The sequence below is a fragment of the Cyclopterus lumpus genome, chromosome 11 (assembly GCF_009769545.1).
Source record: "Cyclopterus lumpus isolate fCycLum1 chromosome 11, fCycLum1.pri, whole genome shotgun sequence".
NCBI classification, from domain to species: Eukaryota; Metazoa; Chordata; class Actinopteri; order Perciformes; family Cyclopteridae; genus Cyclopterus; species Cyclopterus lumpus.
The window spans coordinates 17,024,754-17,045,167 of NC_046976.1; the positions used below are offsets into that span (position 1 = coordinate 17,024,754).

Genomic DNA, 20,414 nt, shown 5'->3' on the forward strand with positions numbered 1-20,414 from the left:
GAAATTGCCTGGGTTGCCTGTTCCGTTGCGGCGCCTCTGCTGACAACCCTCCCACAACGGACTCTGCACCTGTCCGGCGCAACATCTGCACCCTCTCACCCTCTCACCCTCTCACCCTCTCACCCTCCTCTCTGGCCTCGTCCGTTCTGTCAGCCCTCCCTTCAACTGACTCCTTCTCACTCATGCAGCCTAACTTTGCCACTGACACTCTACTCTCTACTCTGTCGTCCTCTCTTGATTCTCTCTGTCCTCTTACGACTCGAAAGGTCCGCAAGTCCTCTCCGACTCCGTGGCTGTCCGAACCAGTGCGCGCCGAGAGAGCCACTATGCGAGCATTGGAAAGGAAATGTCGAAAATCCAAACACGCCGGCGACCTGCTTTCTTATCAATCTCTTCTCTCCTCCTTCTCTGCCTCTATCTCTGCAGCCAAAAGTCTGTTCTACCAATCCAGAATTGAATCCTCTTTGTCTAACCCCCAAAAGCTCTATTTATTCCAACCTCCTTGACCCCCCTGGTCCCTCCCCTCCCTCCACCCTTCTAACAAGCCACTTTGTTGACTACTTCACAAAAAAGATAGACGACATACGCTCCTCATTTATTAATCCATCTTTAACTACACCTCCATTAACTTGATCTTTTTCCCCCTCGCTTTCCTCTTTCACCCTCCTGTCTCCCAATCAAATTCTTACCTTGATAACCTCTGCCCGCCCAACCACCTGCCCCCTTGACCCCATCCCGTCTCATATTCTCCAGTCTATTGCTCCTAACCTTCTTGCCTTTCTCACCCATCTTTCTCACCTCCCTCTCAACCGGCTGTTTCCCTAACTCTCTGAAGGAGGCAAGAGTCAACCCTCTCCTGAAGAAACCCACTCTCGACCCGTCTGAAGTCAATAACTACAGACCTGTCTCTCTCCTCCCCTTCCTTTCCAAAACTCTAGAGCGAGCTATCTTTAACCAAGTCTCCTCCTATCTCCACAGCAACAACCTTCTAGACCCCCACCAGTCTGGATTCAAGGCAGGCCACTCAACAGAGACTGCCCTCCTTGCTGTCTCTGAGCAGCTTTACACTGCTAGAGCAGCCTCTCTCTCAACTGTCCTTATCCTTCTCGACCTTTCCGCTGCCTTTGACACAGTGAACCACCAGATCCTTATTTTTATTTTCCAATCTGAAACACAGGTAGCAGCACGAATCTCTGCCTGTCTGACCGACATCGCTCAGTGGATGTCCGCACACCACCTGAAAATTAACCCGGACAAGACTGAACTTCTCCTCCTTCCAGGAAAAGGCTCTCCCACCCACGACCTGACTATTACCTTCAACAACTCAGTGTTGGCTCCGATTCCGACTGCCAGGAACCTCGGTGTGACACTCCACAGTCAACTCTCCCTGACTGCCAACATTACAACAACAACACGCTCCTGTAGGTACATGCTGTACAACATCAGGAGAATACGACCTCTTCTCACTCAGAAGGCGGCACAGGTTCTGGTCCAGGCTCTGGTCATCTCACGGCTGGACTATTGCAACTCCCTCCTGGCAGGTCTACCTGCTAATGCCATTCGACCTCTACAGCTCATCCAGAATGCAGCTGCTCGACTGGTCTTCAACCTCCCGAAATTTACCCACACTACTACCTTGGTACCGGTGGCCGCCCGCATCCGCTTCAAAACATTGGTACTTGCGTACCGTGCTGCGAACAGATCTGGTCCGGTCTACATCCAGGACATGGTCAAACCGTACACCCCACCTCTTTCACTTCGCTCGGCTTCTGCCAATCGGCTTGTAGCTCCGTCACTACGAGCTAAACACTCTACGAAGTCACGACTGTTTGCTGTGCTGGCTCCTCATTGGTGGAACGAGCTTCCCATTGACATCAGGACAGCAGAAAGTCTCTACACCTTCCGTCGCAAACTAAAAACACATCTTTTTCGACTATACCTTGAATAGGGAAGGTAGCGCCGTAGTAGCACTTTGGTAGCACTTAAATGGCTCTTGCTGATAGCACTTTGTAGTTTAACTTGATTGAATAAATTGTACTTGCTTGATTCTTGTTGTTCTGAGTTTGGACTCATGGTTTAATGCACTTATTGTAAGTCGCTTTGGATAAAAGCGTCAGATTAATGACATGTAATGTAATGTAATTCTTCAGGCTCGACCCATTCCTTCTAGCGTGCCTTAAATCCCTTGTCAGTCATGTTTTAACTAGAGTTTTGCTACTACTACTGCATGATACCATATCTGCTGTTATCGCATCTAAAGTCTCAAATATCACGTTTGCCCACATCTCGATGCATGCATATACTGGTGGTGGTGCACTGGCTAATTGGCCATCTGGCGCTCTCTGGCTCCTCTTATCTGTCATTTCCAGTCAGATGACTCATAAGATTCAACCAATCATTCACATCCAGGTATTCTACTACCATATGGGAATATGTACGAATAATATCCCGAGGCTCGAAGTATGATGAAATTTCTCCTCTCCAAAACACACAGATGCCAGTCACGCACAGTAGGAAAATGAGCACGCCCACGTTTGAATTCATCTTGTTGTGACTCCTGATGGGCAGCCATCTGTAGACAAAGGATGTGTTGATAGAGACAAGGGAGTTCCGTCAGTGGTGGAATGTCACTAAGTAGGTTTATTCAATTTGTGATATACAAATAAAAAAAGCAAAGGATCATGAAGTTTTATTCTTTTAAGTGCTGTGGCCACCATGGCCAAGGACAAGGAGTTGTGTTCAACATAATATAATGTACATACGTATACTTTTTCATCTACTATGGACTTATCATCATAAAATCTCCGAAAAGCAATATGGCGGTGAGTTTATAAGTATGCTCATTCCGACGAGAGATTCTAGTGCAGATTCCATAGTTTCAGAAGATAACACGCATGTCCGGCTTTATCACAATAACTGTGTACCAAAGACATTTAGATGTTTTCTGTGAGATGCTGCAGCCGTAACATGATGGCGTCTTGACTTTGAATGTTTTACTTAATACAAGTGCGTCTCTGTAATAGGACGTCATGGTCAATGGTGTCGAACGCAGCACTAAGGTCTAACAAAACAAGTACAGAGACGAGTCCTTTATCTGATGCAATTAGGAGGTCATTTGTAATTTTCACCAGTGCTGTCTCTGTGCTGTGGTGTTTTCTAAATCCTCACTGAAACTCCTCAAATAAACTATTTTGATGTAGAAAGTCACACAACTGATTTGCGACTACTTTCTCAAGGATCTTAGAGAGGAAGGGAAGGTTAGAGATCGGTCTGTAGTTAGCCAACACTTCTGGATTAAGAGTGGGCTTTTTCAGGAGAGGTTTAATTACAGCTACTTTGAAGGAATGTGGTACATGGCCTGTTAGCAAAGACACATTAACAATATCCAACAGAGAGATGCCAATTAAAGGCAACACGTCTTTAAGCAGCCTCGTTGGGATGGGGTCCAAGAGACAGGTAGACGGTTTAGAAGTAGAAGCCGTTGAAGACATTTGGTCGAGGTTGATGGGAGAAAAAGCCATCCAAATATACACCAGGGCATACAGACGTTTCCAAGGCCACTCCTCTTGAGGACAGATCGGCACTGGTTGAGGGCCAGAGATCATCAATCTTGCCTCTAATAGTTAAAATATTTTCATTGAAGAAGTTCATGAAGTCATTACTACTGAGGTCTATAGGAATGCACGACTCCACAGAGCTGTGACTCTCTGTCAGCCTGGCTACAGTGCTAAAGAGAAACTTGGGGTTGTTCTTATTTTTCTCTATTACTGATGAGTAATAGGCTGCTCTGGCATTACGGAGGGCCTTCTTATATGTTTTAAGACTATCTCTCCAAACTAAGCGTGATTCTTCCAGATTGGTGGAACGCCAAATGTTTTCAAGCTTTCGTGAAGTTTGCGGGTCTGAGGGTTCTACCAGGGAGCAAACCTCCTTTGCCTCACTGTCTTTTTCTTCAGTGGGGCTATCGAGTCTAGTGTCATTCTCAGTGAGCCTGTAGCACTATCGACAAGATGATCAATCTGGGACGGACTAAAGTTAGCACAGGAGTCCTCCGTCACATTAAGACGTGGTTTTGAATCAAATGCAGAAGGAATCGCTTCTTTAAATTTACCCCTACAGCACTGTCAGTTATTCTGGTGTAGAAACTTTTGACTAAAGGTGTATACTCTGGTAGTATAAACTCAAAACTTATGAGGTAATGGTCTGACAGAAGAGGGTCCTGTGGAAAGACCACCAGATGCTCAATGTCAATGCCATATACAAGAACAAGGTCGAGGGTGTGGCCAAAGCTTTGGGTTTCTGTACTCTCTGAAAGAAGCCAATCGAGTGCAACAATGAGATGAATGCAGCACTCAGGCAATCATTATCAACATCCATCCATCCATCCATTTTCAATACCGCTTATCAACATCCACATGAATATTAAAATCTCCAATAACCTTATCAGTTTTAAGGACTAAACTTGATAGAAATCTCTCTCTATATATATATTCATACACAGGCAAGCAATCCATCACTACTTTAGAATTGGCAGCACATGAATTCAAATGCATATTTCATGTAAAAAAAGAAAATTGTCTGTTTCAAATTTGTAGCTACAAGTACTACTACCAAGGACCTTCAAAGACCTTCAAAGGCCATTTTTCATGAAGACATCATAAACACAGTGAAAAGACGTTGTTAACGTTCCTGGAAACAATCGATGCTCTGTGTTTTGTAAAAAGCTCTTGTATTCAAATTTCAATTCAATTTTACATACATTTCCCCTGAACTCACTACTTCATTAATGTTCACAGAGAAAAACACGGAGGCAGCAGAATAGAACAGCTGTTGGGTTAACGTGTGCAGCTCGGTGGTGAGTCTGAGAAGAGACGTCTCTTGAAGGCTTCTGAGTCTTGTTTTGCTCTGGATGTGATTCAATATCGAGGCTTAAATACGTTAAATGCTGAGAGAACGTTAACCACCCCTATAAAACTTGATTGTTTCATTCTGAGCAAGCTCCTTGATCTTTGCATACTCTACATCTCCAGCATGCACTCCAGTTTTAAATTTTTTGTTTCTGAGTTCTTCCCAGTAATGTCTCCAACTTCCATCACTGTCTGCTCCATAACCGAACACATGGACCTGGGAAGACAAAGGCAAACACATTTAGAAACAGATAATATGGTAAAAGTGTTCCTAAAATCTCACTAAATAACACAAGATTACATGACTTTTCCTTCGTCATCATTAGCGTCCACTCGTCAATCACGAGTGTGTTACGACATTCTTTCAATTTAAAATAAAACCTACCTCGTCACAAATGTGCAGAGCAAGAATCAAAGTAAGGAAGCCAGTGGATGGATAATAGCCCTTCTTCTTTAGCCACACTTCATGAACATACTTAATAATAATAGTCGTCTCTTATTATATGAGCTGTTGAAATTAGCATTAAAAATGTAAAACGAAACATAACGGTACACTTTTTTTCTGTCAATAAAATGATGAACCAGGCATCCTGAAAGAAAAGTAAAGGAACTCAATTTGAAAATTAAAATGATTACTCACATTGATGTGTTGAGGGCCTTCGTAATCCACACAAAATCCCGTATTTTATATGGAAAATACACAAGATGTGTGTTGTTCTCTAAATTCACAGCACTCTCTGGATATATGACATGATGAGTTGTTCTGGTCCCAACATCTGCTTCAAAGCCTTTGGTACTACCTCTGTTCATCCTAAAAAGTACAAAGGGATATATTTCATATTTCAAATGTCTTTTTCAAGAAAACAGGCTGTGAATTTTCACTTTTAGTTTCTGACTTTGAGGATAAAAAAATACATTCATGTCTGTCCCACTGTCTCAACCCATGTACCTTATGACGAAGTCCTGGAAATCTATAAGAGGTCCGTAATGTGATCCCTCAGGAACACAAATATTGCTTACATTAGACCTCAGGAATTGTACTGAATGAACACATTTCCTGTCACTGTCCCCACAGTGATGTTATGCCAGAAGAGCCTTTGCACGCATGTTTTTTTCTTCCGCTTAGTAAATTAAGATCAGGGATTTTGTCTAGAGTAAATAGACAATCACGGGTTAATTTAATGTGTGTGTGCGCGCTTGCATCCGTAAAGTTGTGACAGAATGATTGCATGAGTGAGTGTGCATCTTCATGTCCGTCCAAAGCTCATCTTTCATAGTGTTGCATTAAACTGCATATTATTTTGGGTGCCCAGTTATGGCTGCATGCTCAAAGACCTCTTGTGGTTGTGGCGACTCACACTTTTGTTTCCTGTTTCATGCTGACATTGTCTGCCTGCTGTCTCCTCAATCACTACTATTAAGCGGTCCAGGGCCGGTATGAGACCACAAGGTATAACACAGCTGAGTGCATTCCAGAACCTTCCTTTTGTATTAATAAGTTGTGGTTCATTAGAAAGGGGCCGTACACCCCAAAATCTGAAATACATATTTTTCCTCTTACTTTCTATCAATCTAGGAGTTTTTACAGCCCATTGGTGACGCACAAGGTGCATGCTGGGATCGTGACACACTAAATAGAATGAGACCATAATTTGATCAGAAACACCTTTGTTTACTGTATATGTCAAAATGGCTGCTGTGAATAAGGTTGTTGCAGACACACCTGGAGAAGAGCTGCACTCCCCTGGACGCATCTTACTGGTTGATTGTTAATTGGATATTATAAAGGTACTCACTACGCATGATTGTGTAAAAAGAGTAGAGGAAATTTAATTGCATTGTAATTGCTCAGTGGAATCTGCTGAATAATCATTCATTGGACTCAGAATGGGCTGCACGGTGGTGTAGTGGCTAGCACTGTCGCCTCACAGCAAGAGGGCCGCGGGTTCAATTCCCGGTCGGAGCGGTCCTTCTGTGTGGAGTTTGCATGTTCTCCCCGTGGCAGCGTGGGTTCTCTCTGGGCTCTCCGGCTTCCTCCCACAGTCCAAAGACATGCTGCAGGTTAATTGATCTCTAAATTGCCCATAGGTGTGAATGTGAGAGTGAATGGTTGTATGTCCCTACATGTGCCCTCGATGGACTGGCGGCCTGTCCAGGGTGTCCCCTGCCTTCGCCCTATGTCAGCTGGGATAGTGAGGATAAGCGGTATTGAAAATGGATGGATGGATGGACTCAGAATGAGATTAACTTGCCAAGAACATGTGCTAGAACAAGGGCTGCCCAGTGGAGTAGTGGCTGAAGCACGGTCAACCACCACATGTGATGTTGAATGTCATTGTATTTAACTTTATGATCCTGACTTGAACTGCACGTTGAGAGACTGGTCACAACTTACCTTCCACCAGTTGAAAATTATCCTCTGAGAGATTGTGGTTTGCTGAATAAAACGGTTCAGCGAATTTGCTAAAACCCTCCGTGAACGACGACTCATCTTCAGATAAACATCGGTCACAAGCACAGGATCTTTCCTCCCGAGGCTCGAAGTATGATGAGATTTCTCCTCTCCAAAACACACAGATGCCAGTCACGCACAGCAGGAAAATGAGCACGCCCACGTTTGAATTCATCTTGGTGTGACTCCTGATGGGCAGCCATCTGTAGACAAAGGATGTGTTGATAGAGACAAGGGAGTTCCGTCAGTGGTGGAATGTCACTAAGTAGGTTTATTCAATTTGTGTTATGAAAATAAAAAAAGCAAAGGATCATGAAGTGTTATTCTTTTAAGTGCTGTGGCCACCATGGCCAAGGACAAGGAGTTGTGTTCAACATAATATAATGTACATACGTATACTTTTTCATCTACTATGGACTTATCATCATAAAATCTCCGAAAAGCAATATGGCGGTGAGTTTATAAGTATGCTCATTCCGACGAGAGGATGTAGAGGGCAAATGCATAATATTGTGTTCGGCAAAGAATATCAACTCGATGCATCAGGTCAGTGTTTTGAGAAAGGACACCTGCCTTGTAAACTCGCCTGGGCCTGATGTGAACACAATAGGCAAAGGTTTTGCTCAAGCTACCATCATAACTCGATCTGATCATCCACAACGGCACCTGTCTCCAATCACATCATCAAGTCCTCCCTGTTAAAACACCCTGGCTTCCCTCTCTCCAGTTGCCAGATTATTGCACCATCTACAGTGGTACCTCGACTCTCGGCTTCACTAAGAGACGTTCTTTGTTTTGTTCCTGGTGATTTTCTACTAACCCCTGTTCCCTGTGCCCACGAATCCCGTACCTGCATCTCCACTCAGCCGCCGCCGCTCACGCCACCTCACCACTCCATCTACACTCTCCCGGTTCTGTACGAATAAACTGTTTACCTCTACCCAACCTTGCCTCTCCGTGTCTGCGCTTGGGTCCGGCTCAACCGAACCCTCACAAAATGTCCTTTTCGTCTTCATAAGAAGTTGTTTTTTTTAAATTTAGCGTTAGCCAACTTAACGGTAGCTAAAGTTAAATTAAGTTAGTGCTGGCATTGCAGCGCTAGCTGGCTAACGCTAGCTATCGGTAAGTTAGCTAACGTTAGTGCTGCAATGATTATAGCTAAGATAACTCAAATCAATAATCTCACAACTGTCAACACTTCCTCAGCTCACTAACGCGCTAGCGATCTGCCAACTACACTATTGTCTCATTTGATTTACAATAGCTAGGGAACGTTAGCCAAACATACACCATGCATAGCTAGAAATTCAAGACACCTGTCCCCCCCGCCCTCCCCTTTGCCAAACCTGCTTGCTTGGAATCTGAGTTCCACCACAGTCCCTGACGTTAGTCACATGATGTATTTTTTTTATCGAAAGATAGATTTGATTTTATAGCGAGTAACGACGTTTTCAGGGGAAATGTATGCGAGTAAAAGTATCAGTTTTCTTTGCAAAATGTAGTGAAGTAAAAGGGAAAGTAAACAGAAATATAAATAGTAAAGTAAAGCACAGATTTCCAAAAGAAACTACTTAAGTACAGTAACAAAGTAGTTCTGCGTTACTATACACCACTGGATAGACTTAATATACTACTCCACTTCAGCAGGACATATTATACCTTTCTGACAAGATAAATCATATTTGAACATAAAAGGTATGTTTGGGCCTGTGTCCAAGAAAGAGCCCTTTTCTTGAAAGTTGTAAAAAGTGATCCTCATGTACACACACACAGCCAGAGCCGGAGTGGGGCAGGAATTTCCAGCTCAAGACCAGCCCACTTTTTCCATGGTAGTGGAAATTGGATAAATGAAACAACAGTTCAGCTCTTACTATCCTGTAGTTTTGTTTTTATTAATACCATGGTCCAACAAATAATGTAAAGGTTAAATACAACAATAATAATCCACTTAAGATGAGAAGTTAACACAAAATATTCCACAAGGATAGGTTGATAAATTAACAAAAGCAGAAATAAATAAATAAAACATTTGAAACATATCCCACTCTTCAACAAAGAGGCATATTGAACTAATGTTTACAGTTCAACTCACAGTACAGTATACAGACTTATCTGAGTCATATTACTGCATACTTCAATATTTACATAATATTTGCAAAGTCTATGGATCGCCATATTTTGGGTGATATAAAAAGGCTAATATTTTAATTCAATTTAATATTTTGCTTGGGAATAGGTTGACAACGCTATTAATCAAGGCTACAACGTTAGCCGAATAGTTATGTTAGGTTGTAGTGGATTTTATATATATTTGCACATGTAGATAAGAGAAGTTTATGTTTTAAATTAATACATAAAGAAAGATATGATAATTCATTTGGGATATTATGAGGAATATTCTGGAGGAATGTATTATGAAACATAAGAGAGGATCACTGTTTTATTATTCTGTTTTAATGACAAATGTAATGATTAACTGTATGATGCATGAGAATGAATGAATGTTTTATTGTTTAGACAATAGTTAAAATGGATGCCGATTGAAACCTAATGTGTTGCTTTTATTCGGAAGGCAGGATAATAGGGTTTTATTGTGAAGGGGAACTTCCTGTCCTTGACCGGAAGAGTGAGCTTTGACCTCGCCTGTTTACTAATTGGCGTAGCGAACAGAACTGCTGCATCCTTTGAACTGACCAATGGAACTAACCTTTAGGTGTGAATTAATTTGCATGACCATACTAACGACCGAGCATTTGTTCTGGGGAGACATGGTTCTACTGGTCTGGAGACTCGAGACAGCCCCGGTCTGTGGCTCCCTGGGAGCTGCAGTTCGTCTGTGGAGAGATCCTCCTTTCTGGCCCCACGATCGTGAACGCTACATGAGTATTATCTTTGCCATTAAATATTGTTAAACTTTAACTCGAATCCTGAATTTCCTGCGGCCACGGGACCCGGAGCTTTGAACACGAATCTTACAGTTACGTTGCTAATCATTAGGCCTTTGTCTCTCTTTACCAGTTGCCACAGTGTTTGTCCTCTTGAACATAAACCAGTAAACTTGGCACATTTGGCAGCATCCTCCTCCAACGCCTTTCTTTTTTTCAACCTCGCTTTTTCAGCCCCTTCCTGCCCTCTTCCTCCCGTCCGTCCTCCCTGACGCGTATCGCTGCGGTCGGGCCGGCCCAGCTAGGTAGTCTATCTGAGAAAACCTTTTGGAAAAGACGGGCTACGGACCGAACCAACTCTATTTGGGAGGGGAGAACTTCCTCGCATGGTAACACACAGAATGCGGAACGTGTGCAGCCCACTTTAAGAGAAGATGAACTAACGTGACAAATGTCAACAAATAAAATTCTCGACCAGCCCAGAAGTGAAGCGGCCCACTGGGAACTCTCCCGATTACCCACCCCGGGCCTGCACACGGCTCATTTAATCAATATGACGACATTGAAGGCGTGACTCGATGCACTCGTTAAAAAAGAAAAGTGTATCACCAATAGTCACTGACACACACACACACACACACACACACACACACACATTCCCACATTCAATACAACACGTCTGGCCACTTTTCACTTTAGTTGTTTTTCTCTATCAACCATAATTGCAGCTGGAATTATCTGGAAAAACCTTAATTTCTGCTAAACCTGAATGAAATGTTGTTTGTTACAACTAATTATATAAGAAGTACTATGCAAACACTCCCGTATCTTATTATGGCAGATATGTATGCGATGTAAAAGGAAAAAAGCGGCTTAATAGCACTGGCTCTCGGAGGGAACCAGTGCACTGTTGAACACGCAGTCGTCTTTCAGGTGATGGGGGTCGTCCGTGTGAGAGGCATCTCCCCCCTGACAGTCAAGATAACACTCGATGTCCTGCATTCGGGCCATTTAATCAATGTCGGGGATCTGCATCGATTCCCACCATAAATCTATTGCGGCAAGACTCTCGGGCATTTTGTAAAGCTTTCAAATATGTATTCTCCATTCGTATAAATCTGCTGAGTCTGCTTTATTCACTCTTCCCTCCTCTTTTGTGTCTTTAACCTCTTTAGATTTCCACCGGGGCACTTCTCCATAAAACTGACCCAATAGCAGAAAACCCTTGTGACCAGGCGTTGTGTGGCGTATTGTCCACGTTCAGAAATATAATCAGAGATATAATATTATATTATAATGGACATAATTGTGCCATCACGGTGGAGTCACGCGCCTTCTCCAGTGCCCTCTCCTGAACAAACTCCACCACATGCACATAACGACTGTGTAAATAAGCAAAGTGTTTAAATAAAGCACGGTGGTGTAGTGGCTAGCACTGTCGCCTCACAGCAAGAGGGCCGCGGGTTCAATTCCCGGTCGGAGCGGTCCTTCTGTGTGGAGTTTGCATGTTCTCCCTGTGGCAGCGTGGGTTCTCTCCGGCTTCCTCCCACAGTCCAAAGACATGCTGCAGGTTAATTGATCTCTATATGTCCCATAGGTGTGAATGTGAGAGTGAATGGTTGTATGTCCCTACATGTGCCCTCGATGGACTGGCGGCCTGTCCAGGGTGTCCCCTGCCTTCGCCCTATGTCAGCTGGGATAGGCTCCAGCGCCCCCGCGACCCTAATGAGGATAAGCGGTATTGAACATGGATGGATGGAAAAGGAAATGGCGCACTGGCAGGCAATATGCAAGGTTTCATGAATCTGAATATGTATTTGTTCGTGCGTGTATTTCCTCCTGTGCAATAATGCAAACATTTAGTGTAGATGCTACGTACTGTTTTATAAATGAAACCCGTGCAGTCCAAACAGAGGCAGTGTTTATTTTTATATTGTGTATTATGTACAAAGCATGATGCATAGTTTTTTTTCTTCTTCATCCATATGTTTTGTTCATACAATTTTAATCTGAAAAGTAACTTGTGAGCGCTGGATAGGAGTTGCAGTAATCTAGTCTAGAAGTAACAAGCGCGTGAGCCAGTTTTTCTGCATCTTTTATGGTTATAACTTTATATGTTGCAACATGTTTTGCAAAGGAATTCTGTGTTTTGTAAAAAGCTCTCATATTCAAAATTAAATTCACATTGGATTTATTTACATTCATTTTCCCTGAACTCACTACTTCATTAATGTTCACAGAGAAAAACACGGAGGCAGCAGAATAGAACAGCTGTTGGGTTAACGTGTGCAGCTCGGTGGTGAGTCTGAGAAGAGACGTCTCTTGAAGGCTTCTGAGTCTTGTTTTGCTCTGGATGTGATTCAATATCGAGGCTTAAATACGTTAAATGCTGAGAGAACGTTAACCACCCCTATAAAACTTGATTATTTGATTCTGATCAAGCTCCTTGATCTTTGCATACTCTACATCTCCAGGATGCCCTCCAGTTTTTAATTTTTTGTTTCTGAGTTCTTCCCAGTAATGACTCCAGTTTCCATCACTGTCTGCTCCATAACCGAACACATGGACCTGGGAAGACAAAGGCAAACACATTTAGAAACAGATAATGTGGTTAAAGCGTTCCTAAAATCTCACTAAATAACACAAGATCATATGTCAATCATTAGTGTGTTACAACCTTCTCTCAATCTAAAATAAAACCCACCTCGTCACAAATGTGCAGAGCAAGAACCAAAGCCATGAAGCCAGTGGATGGATAGACGCCCTTCTTCTGCAGCCACTCTTCATGAACATACCTCATGAAAGCTGGATCAAGGACCATCACCTGTTCGGAATCAGAATTAGTCTTTCAAAGTATTTTATGAACCAATACCGTTGAAGCAAAAACAAGTTTATCGATGAATGCATCGATAAAATAATACGAACCAAATCCTTGTTGGCTTTGATGTTTGATGCAATTGGCGCATATGAGCTGTTGGCAAAATAAAGCATGAAATGTCAAAACTTAAACATCAAACGATGTTTGTTGTCAGCAAAATAAAATGCCAGGAATTTACACAATGGATTTTAAATGTTTCCCTACATGAAGGATAAGAGGCCGCTTACACCGGCACGCAGTGTTTGCATTTCATGTAAATGATGCTGCTTCGTGACACATGTTTTTATTTTAGCAACTGACAGTCAGTTGTCAGACACTTTTGGTGCCTTTGCCCCTGGAAGTGAACAAAAGCCTTCTGGGAGAATACTCAAACTATAACGCTCATTACCACAATGGTGGGAATGCGGAGGAATGTGCAATGCATCTGCTGCCATGTTTGGAGTTAATGCCCTCATTTACATAAGTAGTCAAAATCCAATGCAAAGCCTCCTCAGCAGTAATGTTACTCAATTGACCTTGGATCATTCAACGTGATTGACAAGCGTTACCTTTGCTTGCACAGTCCTTCTCTGCAACCTAACAACTTAATAGGATACAGCCCAACAAGAGGGTTGAATGGTTGCCAGAGCAGTGTAGTTGTAGAAGTGTTAGGCTCAGATCGGTGGGGGGAGTTACACTTTAAACAAATCCACCTGCTGCATACTTTAGAAAAATGCAAATAAAAGAGGCAAAGGGCTGAGAGATGAAACCCAAAATGCAGCATCGACAAATATGACATCCAAAGTTGTTGACAGGTTGTAGACAGTGATATGAGGAACCGGAGATGATGGATCTACTGATCATCAGAACACAAATTCACCCGGCCGTCTCACTCCCTACTTGACTTCACCAGGGTTGAACGCCAGCTTCAGAGGACGGACCGGAACAACTTAATTTGCAATGAAAAACGTGACTCACCTTCCAGAAAACCCTGTGCTGAGGGCCTTCGTAACCCACTCAAGATCCAGTATCTTAAATGCAAAGAGCACAAGGTGTGTGTTGTTCTCTAAATTCACAGCACTCTCTGGATACATGACATGATGAGTTGTTCTGGTCCCAACATCTGCTTCATAGCCTTTGGTAGGACCTCTGTTCATCCTAAACAGAACAAAGGGATTTATTTCACGTCACCGTCTTTTTCAGGGAAAACAGGGCGTGAATTGTGGAAAGAAACCTTCATGTTTGTCCCACTGTCTCAACCCATTTACCTTATAACGACGTCCTGGAAATCTATGAGAGGTCCGTAATGGGATTTCTTCAAATTAACAGAATTGCCCACCACAGCACAAGACCTGCAGCGGTCGGGGCTGGATGCTTCATCTTCAGCGCTGGTCGGGATCATCTGAAACATCTTGCTCACCGTTTCTTTGTAGGCATTGAAGCTACGGCTTTCAGCCTGTAAGCGCTGTCAGGAACAACAAACATTGCTTACATTAGACCTCAGGAATTATACTAAACATACAAAGTGTTAGTCACTGTCATCACATGCAGTCGGCCGGTGTGTGTGTGTGTGCTCATTGATGTTCACAGAGAAAAACACGGAGGCAGCAGAATAGAACAGCTGTTGGGTGAACGTGTGCAGCTCGGTGGTGAGTCTGAGAAGAGACGTCTCTTGAAGGCTTCTGAGTCTTGTTTTGCTCTGGATGTGATTCAATATCGAGGCTTAAATACGAGCAGTGTGTTTTCTCATCCGTGAGGTTGTGACAAAGTGACTGCATGAGTGAGTGTGCACCTTTATGTGCGTACAAAGCTAATCTCTCATCGTGTTGCATATTAATTTGGGTCCCCAGTTATGGCTGCATGCTCAAGGACCTCTTGTGGTTGTGGCGACTCACACGTTCTCAAAAGTGGAGGTTGAGAGGCTGTTATCTTGCAAGGTCACGACTTACCTTCCACCAGTTGAAATTATCCTCTGAGAGATTGTTGTTTACGGACAAAAACGGTTCAGCAAATTTGCTAAAACGCTGCATGAACAACGGCTCATCTTCAGATGAACAAGCCCAGGGTCTTTCCTCCCGAGGCGCGAAGTACGATGAGACGTCTCCTCTCCAAAACACACAGATGCCAGTCACGCACAGCAGGAAAATGAGCACGCCCACTTTAGAATTCATCTTGGATGTGTGACGCTTGTGAATGGGAAGCAATCTGTAGACAAAGTGGTGAAATAGACAAGAGAGTGTCGTCAGTGGTGGAATTTCAGTAAGCAGGTTTACTCAATTTGTGATACTTATTATTTCCATGTTATGCTTCTTTATACGTCTACTCCGCTTTAACAGGAAATATTGTACTTTCTATTCGGCAACCTTAAAGTACTGCGCTGAGGGAACTCCTGTGGGAGCTCTGATGTGGTAAAATGAGACGTTTGATATTACACAGACGACTGATGGGTACGAGCGACCGCGGTTTGAACACCATGAGTCCACCCAGAGCCGACACCTGATGGGTCTGAGGAGGTAAGAGTCCAAAGCAGTGGAGTGGCACATGCGCATACAGCTGGCAATGCCTTTCTATCCATTGCAATGCAAGCTTGCCCAGGACGTGGGTCACCGCAGAACCAGGAGACAGCTGACCCTCACCATCAGGAAGCTTCAGTCCGTCTGTCTGTATTGATGCCATCGGAGTTCCCAGGGGAGTGCCAGATAGGTATGGGGCTTGATATCTTTTTATTGGGGCCAGGGTTTGAGTCAGTACTGTTTTGGTGGGCAACAATGAACAAAAGTGTCGACTGGATCATTTACATGTACTACTACAACCGGAAACCCCACCCAAAATCGACCTAGGAGCCCCAGGTCCAGTCCCTAACCGTGTGGAACATGACATGTTGTCCCACTGCACTAACCTCTCCTCTGAATTCTCTCGCATCAAAAGAAAGGTTGCAGCCTGCCTCCCACAACCAGCTGCACACTCTACAACCCCGGCGACTACGTGGTGGTCAAGGATTTTACGCGGGAAGAGCTGGAAGTCCAAGCGACGGCTGTGGTTGTTCCAAATCCTCCCGGCGAGCCATACAGCGGTCAAAGCAGCGGAGCGTGTGACATGGATACACGGCAGCCACTGCAGGGAAGGTGCCAACACCGGCCGAGCCAGTCCTGACAACGGACTCAATGATGTCAACATCTCCATAATGGACGAAGGACCAACAACGGTCGACGACCTCTCTCCCCCCACTCTCTAGGAAACCAGTTCCACCCTATCACAGGATGGTGATATAGGGGCAGTAGTCCTGACACTGATTTTATCCCCAGTCGTCTGGTTCTTTTTTTTTTGTGATTAAAATCAATATATATATATTAAAAAAATCAAAAGGGTGGAATTGTAATGGAAAGAATATTGCACTTATAATTGTTGCAGGTTTGAGTATCATATCATACTATATATTATCTCTTAAGTCCCTCCAGTTGATCCAGAATGCTGCAGCTCGTGTACTCACAAAAACTAAGAAAAGAGATCACATGACTCCTGTATTAGCTGCTCTGCACTGGCTCCCTGTAAAATCAAGAATCACATTTAAAATTCTTCTCCTCACCTACAAAGCCTTGATTGGTGATGCACCATCATATCTTAAGGAGCTTGCAGTACCATATTGCCCCACTAGAGAGCTGCGCTCACTAAATGCGGGGCTACTTGTGGTTCCTGAATGTAATGCTATTAAGGACGAAACAATTATTTATGAATGAAAACAATAGATCCAGGCCACAGGTAAAACCAGAAATGCCTGTTGACTTATATTCAGGAATTCATTTTTGATCTACAGGTTTTGAAAGCTAAAACAGAAATGTCCGAGAGCCTCGTTTTTTTTTTTTTTTTACCTGTGGCCTGGATGTATTGTTTTCATTCATAAATAATTGTTTTGTCATTAATATTGAGAAAGAAACATTTTCTGTGCAAGTGATATTATGCACACATTTGGTCTATTGTAAAAAAAAAATATGTAAACGTGTATGTCAAACAGACTTAAAGTCTATTCAAGAAAGCTTTAAATTCAGAAAGTTATTTTTCTACGTGACTTTTTAAATATGTTCTAATGATGTCCACATGGCAAGTTTTTGATTGGATCAAATATTGTTCAAGGAATTACCCAACAAAAACACAATATAAAAATATATATATATAAAATAGTACAAAATGCAAGTAGCTTTTGGCCAATAATCTGAGTGAGAATATTACACATTAATGTACCCGCAGCTCCAGGTCATCCTCACCGTCCCCTTTGCTCCACCCGGTGATGATTTGACAAATAAAAAATAAAAAAAGGAAATCAATAAATTCCGGTATATAAATAACTCCACCGTGTACTAGAGACAAGTTATACAAAGTATGTAGGCTCGTAACAGTCAACTGCACCAACAGCTGCGCGTTCACAGGCTCATTCCTCCAGCGCGGACCCACGTGACTTTCGACATCCTGGTTTTGATGCTCATCGTTAGAATAATAAAATATAGAAAAGTGAAGGCGTGGATTATGTGACTCTCTGCACTCCGACATGTTATCGAACCCAATAAAAGCGATGTCACGGAGACGTGGGAGGTGATTCAACTTCACGCGCATCCTTCCACACACACGTGACGCTGCTGATTGGACGAGAAGCGGCGGAGGGCACCGCTCCAATATTCACTGAGAGACGCACAGAGTTTCTCACTCAAATGCGAAAACTTTTGGCCTATTTAATAAAGAAAAAAGACGCCGAGTGTGGATAGCACGCGCTCTGCAAACGGCCTGGGGTCCTCAGATATACGAGGATACCGTCACTTCACTTTCCCGACCCCAAAACACCGCCAGGGGTGCACACTTGTGTCGTACCATACGTTCATTTGATTTTCGTTTGCATTATCAATTACTTGCTACTCACCCACCTACCTACCTACCTGTCTCCCTCTCCCCCTCCATCCCTCCCTCCATCCCTCTCTTTCTCTCTCTCTCTCTGTTCGTCGGTGTCCTTGATCCAAACACGGGAAAATTAGCTGATAGCAACCTGGGCGCATTCAGATCAGATGAGGTATTTCTAGGAAACCAGTTCCACCCTATCACGTGATTAAAACAAACGTATAGTTCTGTGTCAAAACTATATATTTTTTTTTTTACAGGAGATCATTGTTTGGGAAAGACAGGTTAAAAAAACAACACTTTATTTGTATGATATTTGTTTATTTAAGGTAATAATATATACCGTCTGGGGTTGAGATAATGGGATCGATTAGCCTGACGGGAGAGCTCAAAGGTCTCAGTTTGGTTACACACAAGCTGATTCGAGCACGGAAGTAATTACACAGCTGTTTAAAAATATTGTTTTTGTGCGCTTTTTAGTATATTGACACTATTTTGTCGTGGAAATATTGTTCTGACAAAATTTGACGTTGTGAGCCCGACCCAGTGCACTTCCTCCATGTAATGACGAGCGAATGAAGCCTTATGCACCTTTTTGTGAGGCTTTTTTCTTTCTTATTTGTGCTGAAAATGATTCCAAGCTTCGGGGCTTCATTCTCGGCAAGAAACAGCGACATCAGGCGGCCTTACAAGACATAACAACACATGAACTTCACCCCTTGGTTTCAATCCGTTATGTCTGCAATACAAGTCTGTGAAAGGCTGCGTGCTCATTTGAATATCCTATCATTTTCCTGTTCATTTAAAGTAGTGCTGCAGTAATTTATGCATTATTGCCCTATCAATATGTCACAACAGTATTGTTTAATCGAGCCTATTTATCACTGTGGGGCGGAGGCAGTCTATATGCTTTATGTACACTATAGACTTGTGCATTTTCCCCTCATGGTTTTCATGTATTTTCACAATTTAAAAAAAAAAGCCTTACGGTGGCGACTCTATGCAGACCCAAAGAGCTGAATGACCCCATAAGACCTTATTGAGCCGGAGTGCGACACAATAACTCTGACGCTGACCTCCTTCCAGGAGCGGAAGGCTTTGTTATCCGGAGGTACATTGGCCCACTAGCCACCTCTTGTTTAGTTAATTTGCATAATATTTTTGGAGTCATTGTCATCTCCTGTCATTGCAGATACCTCCTCTTCCTCTTCTTCCACCTGGCCCCTCATTCCCACATTATCTCCCTCTGCATATGTGTAGCAGCCCTCTATCCCCACCCGTCCTCGCTGGCTGACGCTGAACGTTTATCACATGAATGATTGATTGCTTTTCAAATACTCTGCCTCTGAGTCCTGGGGACTTCCCCCTCAGGACATTTTTGAAACATTGAGACTCACTGACAACTCTTACTGATCTGAAGCCGGGCTTTAGGCTGAAGCAAGCTAATGTGCAGATGTACCTTAATGCTGCATTAAATGCTCTATAATCATCTCAAGGTTTGTCACAAACCTTCCCACCCTTCCTACAGCACCCAGAGGCTGCACATACTGGCCAGACTTGTTTTCGGAGCACACAGACATTGTCGAGAGCCCTGCTAGACCAACATCATGGCCCATTACCACACACTTAACAGGTGAGGGGGAGGTTTTAGGACTGTTCTACTGTCAGACATATTGAGCCCTTTATGCAAATGTTTTGTAAATCTGCGTTTCTGCAGGGGATTACCCACAATTCACCACTTTGAGACATTAAACACGGGGATGCCGGGGGAAGCCAATAGGCGTTTTAAAACAAAAACGTAGACAAAGGGGGCACATGGGTATATTCATCATAACATATTTACGCAGAATCATTGCCATAAAGAATTAAAGTTGGGTTATAAAAAGCACATGAAAGCAGGGGAACTGTAATATTCATGAGCCATTTATTTTAATTGAGAAAAAAACGAGTAAATTGATTATTTGACATTTACCTCAGTCAAGAGCCTGGAAGATATTTAAATCAGGCAGTAAAAGACGAAAAACAAGAGAACAAAACGTTTTTTTATTAAAGGCGACTGGACCCAGAAGATAGGCAGAGATCTCACACCTGAGTCACAGACCTGGTGCAGCCTGAGAATAACATGTTCTCCTCCTACAAAAGAGAAGAGTGAACTATTTCTGAACTATTTCATTTGAGGGAACTTGAACACTATGAACTGTGGGGCGACCTCCTCCACTATGAACTGTGGGGCGACCTCCTCCACTATGGACTGTGGGGCGACCTCCTCCACTATGGACTGTGAGGCGACCTCCTCCACTGTGGACTGTGAGGCGACCTCCTCCACTATGAACTGTGGGGCGACCTCCTCCACTATGAACTGTGGGGCGACCTCCTCCACTATGAACTGTGGGGCGACCTCCTCCACTGTGAACTGTGGGGCGACCTCC

The 20,414-nt window shown here is 43.3% G+C and overlaps 2 protein-coding genes across 4 annotated transcripts; both read right to left on the bottom strand.

The window, feature by feature from the left end:
* Positions 1 to 4,440: 4,440 nt before the first annotated feature.
* LOC117739193 (CMP-N-acetylneuraminate-beta-galactosamide-alpha-2,3-sialyltransferase 1-like) lies at positions 4,441 to 11,246 on the bottom strand. Its single transcript, XM_034545490.1, is given in 6 exon segments — positions 4,441 to 5,124; positions 5,293 to 5,391; positions 5,394 to 5,415; positions 5,548 to 5,718; positions 5,857 to 5,970; positions 11,128 to 11,246. Coding segments are annotated over 6 exon segments (693 nt in total). The 3' UTR covers positions 4,441 to 4,956.
* Positions 11,247 to 12,166: 920 nt separating this feature from the next.
* Positions 12,167 to 17,626, bottom strand: LOC117739588 (CMP-N-acetylneuraminate-beta-galactosamide-alpha-2,3-sialyltransferase 1-like). Of its 3 annotated transcripts, none has more exons than XM_034546094.1 (7): positions 17,364 to 17,626; positions 15,051 to 15,306; positions 14,370 to 14,566; positions 14,080 to 14,259; positions 13,170 to 13,215; positions 12,949 to 13,068; positions 12,167 to 12,812 (listed from the first exon to the last, which is right to left on the bottom strand). In XM_034546094.1, exons 2-7 carry the CDS (start codon positions 15,270 to 15,272, stop codon positions 12,645 to 12,647), a joined length of 933 nt encoding a protein of 310 aa, XP_034401985.1. In that variant the 5' UTR covers positions 15,273 to 15,306; positions 17,364 to 17,626; the 3' UTR covers positions 12,167 to 12,644. The 3 variants fall into 3 exon arrangements, with proteins under 3 accessions (XP_034401985.1, XP_034401984.1, XP_034401986.1); XM_034546093.1 differs by having other exon boundaries at positions 17,341 to 17,626; XM_034546095.1 differs by lacking the exon at positions 17,364 to 17,626 and adding an exon at positions 16,592 to 16,611.
* Between the last annotated feature and the right edge of the window lie 2,788 nt (positions 17,627 to 20,414).